The following is a 7,215-nucleotide window of genomic DNA, read 5'->3' as shown; positions in this document are numbered from 1 at the left end:
ATCCTCCCATTCCCAGGGTGCCTAACCACATGCTCTTTCCACCCAAACATCAGCACTGCTGCGGTGGTTATCCCAATCATGCATTAATATATCTCAAAAGAATGTAATTACTCAAGCTGGAATTGGTGAGAACATAGGGGTTGACAACTGTACTTATGAAAAGTACCAGGGGATCTTTAATGACCAGGGTTTTTGTTTTACATCTGATCTGACAGATGACATCTCCAAAAATTGTGCCCCTCTCACCACACTGTCATTCTCTACTGGCTCAAAGGACACCTAACAAGTCACCGGCTCCCTTTCCTGCTGCATCTAGAGGTTTTCAGTCCTCTTGCTGATCCTGTTTACTAGCTTGTGAGAGCTGACAGCATAAGGTAGAATGGCTGCAGGCAAAGAGAATGCACAGCAATACCGTTAAGAGGTTCCTGGAATACACGTCATTCTAAATTCTATATTGCATAGCAGGCATTAAGAAAACCCAGAGAAATCACAGGTCAATTGGCTTAATGATTTTTTTGCACCACTTAAATGATCTGACCAAAGCACAATCATACCATAGCTTTGAAGTCCCTCTTCACATCACCACATGAAGGATTTTGTTACACTTAATGTCAGACACCAGGAGATTCCCCTCCTTTACTATAGAGAAGGTTAGCTCCAAAACAGTTGAAATACATATGAAACCTACACTTTGCAAAGGTATATTAATAATAAATAAAAGAGACTTTTTTTAAAGACCTTAACATCCATTGTCCAATAGCCTCCTGGAGAGCATGGAGTTGCCATCATGGAGAAAAACTTTAAAACACGGTAGATATCAATATATGGATTAACAAAAAACCATTCTAAAAACAAGGCAACTTGCCATAGTAGCTAATCAAAGCAGGAGCTGAATATGACAAAACACTCAGGCAACAATTTTGTTTTCTGTCTTTTCAGGCAAACTAAATGCATGAGAGAATTTTAATTACTTTCATTAGGTCTTGCACACTACACACCATGTCTCAACCTGATGTGACTTCGCTAGTAGCTTTGTATTGTACTTAAATGCGCTGAAGAAAGACAAAAGTTATTTTGAGTTAATATTTTCTCCTGGCTGAGTTTCTGCTCTAACATACAACTACATTGCCATTAGCATTGTGAAGATATTCTTTCTGCTGATAAAAATGGCATGAACAATCCCTCTGCCAGACCTTCAGCTGGTATGCATTGGCAGTGGAGCTGTGGTTTGACTTCAGTGGCGCTATGACGATTTAAACCCACTGAGGATCAGGTCCCATATATTTACAAAACATTTTTTTTATCCACCACTAGAATTAAAGATGCTTTTGACAGGCACAGAATCTTTGGGTTGCAAGAAAAAAAAACTATTTTAGCTGTTACATTTTTCCCTTTAAAAGTGTTACATTTCCACCTGGGGCAAAACATTTTTAAAATTCACTATTTTGTCATGAAAACAGGAGCAGAAAAATATCATTTTTGTCATGGAAATTTCTGGTAACTGATAAATATGGTGAAATTTTGCCTATTATTTAACAACCAAATGGTCATGAAAACCTCTGCTTATAACTGCTCACAAGTGAGGTCCACTTTAAGATAGTTTTGGCCATTTGCTGTATCTTTTCTTTACCTTTCTGCCTTAACCTGTCAGCTAGACGTTTTTCTAATGGATTTTAATACAGCAAAAAGACACTATCCAGATATGGCTACATTAAAATAATACATGTACAGTTGGGCACAATTAAGCATACAATTACGTGCACAAATATGTAGATCTATTTTTACTAGTACGATAAAGGCCACACTCTTCAGATCTACCCATATGTTTGTGCTCCAAGGTAGATGTTTAGTTTTGTTTAGATTCTTAGGCCTGGTCTACACTAACCCCCCAAGTCGAAGTAAGGTACGCAACTTCAGCTACGTGAATAACGTAGCTGAAGTCGACATACCTTAGTATGAATTTACCGCGGTTCAGACGCAGTCCACACGCGGCAGGCAGGCTCCCCGTCGACTCCGCGGTACTCCTCTCGCCGAGCTGGAGTACCGCAGTCGACGGCGAGCACTTCCTGGTTCGACTTATCGCGTCCAGACCAGACGCGATAAGTCGAACCCAGAACTTCGATCCCCAGCCGCCAAACTAGCGGCTGGGTGTAGACCAGCCCTTAGGCACTAAAAGGGAGTTAATAGTACCTTTGCCTTCATTGACTATGGGATGACTCGTGTGAGTGCAGACTACAGAACTGGAGAAGCCAATAAGAATTCCATTTGCAGAGTGCTTGCAGAATCTGGTTACTTATTCACATCCACTGAAGTGCCACCTTCTGAAAATATTAAGGTGCTGGCAAGCAGAAGTGCCTGCCCGATTAGTGACATATGTGCTTGTTTTAAGCATGCAACTCAATATGACAGTTGTATACCCAGAATGGTCTCTGCTCTCTCTCGGCTACCTGCATTTGTGTCTCAGCAAGTGTATCTGCATGTCTGACTAGTGTGTTATTTACATTTTATTTCATGGTCAAGAACAGTCCTTGGAATCATCCTGTACTTTCTGGGCTGCCTATTCCTTAAACATGCAACCACTCCGTGGCTGTCCTACCACTGAGGCAAAATTTCTATGTCTTCTCTAGTCCCCATCTAGATCAGAAAGACTATGAAAGCAAAGTTATTCACTAAGCACACATTTTATATAATTCCATCTCTAAAATTCTATTGGGAAACTGATGAATAGGGCTAAACTGATTATGACAGATGGAAGTGAATTAATCACTGTACTGGAAGTTTATGGTTGCCTAGGACCCAGTGATCATCACCTGATTACATTCAATATGGGCAAACACAGGACCCTTCCAACCAGTAACACACACATTTTATATATATTGTATACACACAGAGAGAGAGCTCCAAAAGGGCTAATTTCCCAAAGCTGAGGAAAAATATGAGGAAAAACTGACTAGGAGGAAAATATTAATGAAAATTGAAAAGATGAGTTCTAGGTGGTCCCAAATCCACAATTCCACAATCAAGAAAGAAGACAACATTGACTGAAAGCCCATCCTGGTTCAGTGGAAATGTGAAGGCAGTAATTAGAAATAAAAAAGCAATATATAACAAATAGGGAAATGAATAGCAATCAATGTAAATGAGAAGTTATGAAGTATAGATAATTGATAAAATAGAATGAAGACATAGAATCATGGGAATGGAAGGGACTTCGAGAGCTCATCTAGTCCAGTCTCCTGCTCTCAAGGCAGGACTAAGTATTATCTAGACCATTCCTGACAGATGTTTGTCTGACCTGCTCTTAAAAATCTCCAATGATGAAGATTCCACAACCTCCTTGGCAATTTATTCCAGTGCTTAAGCACCCTGACAGTTAGGAAGATTTTCCTAATGTCCAACCTAAACCTCCCTTGCTGCAATTGAAGCCCATTGCTTCTTGTCCTATCCTCAGCAGTTAAGAATAATAATTTTTCTCCCTCCTCCTTGTAACAACCTTTTATGTATTTGAAAACTGTTATCCTGTACCCTTTCAGTCTTCTCTTTTCCAGACTAAACAAACCCAATTTTTTTTTTAATCAGGGAAAAGTCCATGGCTAACAGGAATAAGAACATAAGGAGATTTTTAAAGTATATTAGGAACACAAGAAATCTTAGAAGTAGTATAGGTCCATTACTAAATGGAGATTGTATAACTGTTAATAATAATCCAGAGACAGAAGAAGTGTTCAATAAATATTTCTGTTCTGTATTTGGAAAGCAGGAGGAGGATAATGTGCTTGGATCACATTTGTACTTTCCAGTCTATTAGTAACCAAGGAGGATGTTAAACAACAACATCTACTAGGGATAAACATTTTAAAAATCAGCAGACCCAGATAATTTGCACCCCAGAGTCCTAAAAGAACTGGCTGAGGTGGTCTCTGGCCCACTGATGTTAATTTTTAAGAAAACACATGGGGAAATTCCAGAGGACTGGAAGAGTGCTATCATTCTGCCACTATTAAAAAAAGGGAAAACAGGATGGCTTGAATACTTAAAGGCTTGTTAGTCTAACATCAGTGGAAAAGCTGTTGCGGGATTTTGACTAATAAAGAATTAAAGGAGAGGAATATAATTAATACCAGTCAACCTGGCTTTATAGAAATAGGTCTTTTCAAACAAACCTGGTTTCATTCTTTGAGATTACAAATTTGTTTAATAAAGGTAACTGTGTAGATGTAATAAACAGACTTTCTTAATACATTTGACTTAGAACCACGCAACATTCTGATTTAAAAATTCGAACGATAAAGTATCAATAAAGCACATGTTAAATGGATTAAGTCCAATAGAGAATCATCATCCATAGGGACTGTACTAGGCTCAGAGATCTAGGAACAAAGAATGCAGGCCAGACATACAAAATGGGGGACTGTATCTGGGAAAGCCGTGACTCTGAAAAGGAGTTATGGATCATAGTGGGCAAGCAATTCAACATGAGCTTCCAATGCAATGCTGTGGCAAACAGGGCTAATGCAATCTTTTGATGTATAAACAGGGGAGTAGTGAGTAGGAATAGGGAGGCGATTTTACCTCTGTGTGTGAAATTGGTGAGACCAATACTAGAATACTGGGGATACCAGAACAGTATATATTTTTTAAAATGATGTTGAAAAATTGGAGAGGGTGAAAAAAAACTCTCAAACATGATTTGAGAGCTGGAGAAAGTACCTGGCAGTGAGAAGCTTAAGGAGCTGCATCTGTTTAGTTTATCAAAGAGAAGACTGAGAGGTGACTTGTCTACAGTGTGTAAGTACTTGCATGGGAGAAAATACCAAGTACCAAAAGAGCTCTTCAATTTTTTGACCAAAGGGATAACAAAAACCAATAATGGAAACTGAAGCCAGACATTCAAATTGGAAATAAGGAGCAAATTCTCCATCTCTTGATGTCTTAGAGACATGCCTTTCTGGATTATATGCTTTAGTCAAAGAAGTTATTGGGCTCCACACAGGGGTAACTGGGTGAAATTTAATGGCCTGTAATACACAGGATGTTAGACTATATGATCTAAGGGTCCCTTTCTGGCCTCAAACTCAATTAAACTATGAACTAGCTTTCCTTTCTTCTCTGCTTCCTCTTTTAAGGTCCAAATTGTCAGCCCTTATGCCTGCATAAGTCTCACTGAAATACAGAGAAGTTTTGTATCATTCAGGGCCTGACAAACATCCATTGAAGTGAATGGGAATTTTTCCATTTTTTATAAATGGGTACTGTGTCAGTTCCAAAGTCAGCAAGATTTAGCCCTTAGATAAACCCATGATTATAGCCAAACTTTCTCTAATTCTGGAACTACCTTAGTTAACCGAACCTTGGATCCCTCTTTACACATGGAATACATTATTATTATTATTATTATTATTATGACCAGATTTATAGTTAATTGCTTAGGGAGAGATTTTGGTGACAGGTAATCTTGCTGAACCTGCTGAACTTCAAGGTTGACAGAGAAATCACTACCAAGTATACCGTGCATTATCATCCCTTTGATAGATTTGACAATATGATTCTTTTCAAAGTTCTATGAAGATGCAGATATCTCTTTTCTGGTAAATGTAGAGAAATATTAGCATGCAAAAATTACAATGTGCAATAAATAAAATCAGAATTATAAATCTTGAATTATAAATGAGCATGCTCATTTAGGAAATAAAACAATATTTTTGAGGTAAAACCAAAGTGGTGAAAACCCCCAAAGGCAGACTATGAAACACTTAGTGCTTCCAATGAAATATTAGCACTTATCCATTAGTTTTAAGTTTTGCTTCTGAAAGATATGAATTGTACCACACTGGAAACAAATTCTCTATCCACAGAAGAGGTGTAGCGTGGGCAGAAGGATAAGTTCACACACACTGGTCTCCCCATCAATATGCTTCAACAATGACCTGAAGTACATCTTCTATGGGTGAGAGTGTAGCTCCAGCTCCCTAGCCAATTCAGTCTCTTGGTAGACAGACTGTCAACAAGGATGTCAAACAGATGGGTATTTTGGGGGCTATGTACATTTGCCCACTAGTAACTGGACTTAAAGTTACGCATTCAATTTACAAAGGCCACCAGTTAAGCACAAAATAGCAGTAATTTTCATGCTTTATCAACCTGCACTGGGTTGGAATCTAGAAACAGTGTTGAGATGAATTGCTCTATAACCCATGATCAGTCCTTTTGAGTCATTATGTATTATTGATATGCCATTACTTCAGTCATTTTCTCATGTCTCTTACCATAGAAGTTATAAAGCATCTTCCCCATGGAAAGCTGTATTAATATTTTGTTACATTTTCCTTCCTAGGTTTTTTCCCCCCTAGTTGAGCATCACTTACAGTGAAAAGCATGCCTGAGCAAAGCAATGATTACAGGGTGGTGGTGTTTGGAGCTGGAGGAGTTGGCAAAAGTTCCTTGGTCTTGAGGTTCGTGAAAGGCACTTTCAAAGAGAGCTACATTCCTACCATTGAAGACACCTACAGGCAGGTGATCAGCTGTGATAAGAGCATATGCACTTTGCAGATTACCGACACTACAGGGAGCCATCAGTTTCCAGCCATGCAGCGTCTGTCTATTTCCAAAGGACATGCTTTCATTTTGGTTTTTTCAATCACCAGCCGACAGTCCTTGGAGGAACTCAAGCCCATCTATGAACAAATCTGTCAGATTAAAGGGGATGTGGAAAGCATTCCAATTATGTTAGTGGGGAATAAAAGTGATGAAAACCAAAACCGAGAGGTGGAGAGCAGTGACGGAGAAGCCATGGCCAAGAAGTGGAAGTGTGCCTTTATGGAGACTTCTGCCAAGTTGAACCACAATGTGAAAGAGCTGTTCCAAGAGCTGCTAAACCTAGAGAAACGCAGGACTGTGAGTTTACAAATTGATGGTAAAAAAAGCAAACAGCAGAAAAGGAAAGAGAAGCTGAAAGGCAAATGTGTAGTCATGTGAAAATTGCACTGTTATGAAGCAACCATGTAGTCTCATTCTTTCTGACGGAACCCAATGTGAAACCTATAGACAATGAGGAACCATGTGAAACCCTATTTATTAGTAGCTGTTATGAAAGAAATACAATAGATTTTTTTTAAAAGAGGAGTTTATTTGCTATGAAAAATAAACTCCCAACAACTCAAATCATAGTTAGAAAATAAAATCAAGAATTAAAAAAGTAGGAAAGGATTTCTAATT

The 7,215-nt window shown here is 38.6% G+C and overlaps 1 protein-coding gene across 1 annotated transcript; it reads left to right on the top strand.

The window, feature by feature from the left end:
* The first annotated feature begins 6,375 nt into the window (after window positions 1–6,375).
* DIRAS2 (DIRAS family GTPase 2) lies at window positions 6,376–6,975 on the top strand. The gene has a single exon (XM_024214987.1). It carries the CDS (start codon window positions 6,376–6,378, stop codon window positions 6,973–6,975), a length of 600 nt encoding a protein of 199 aa, XP_024070755.1.
* The last annotated feature ends 240 nt before the right edge of the window (window positions 6,976–7,215 follow it).

The sequence above is a fragment of the Terrapene carolina genome, unplaced genomic scaffold (genome assembly GCF_002925995.2).
Source record: "Terrapene carolina triunguis isolate 2854851 unplaced genomic scaffold, T_m_triunguis-2.0 Scaffold113, whole genome shotgun sequence".
NCBI lineage: Eukaryota > Metazoa > Chordata > Testudines > Emydidae > Terrapene > Terrapene triunguis.
The sequence above is the reverse complement of the archived record's forward strand: the minus strand, read 5'-3'. Positions and strand labels throughout refer to the sequence as shown.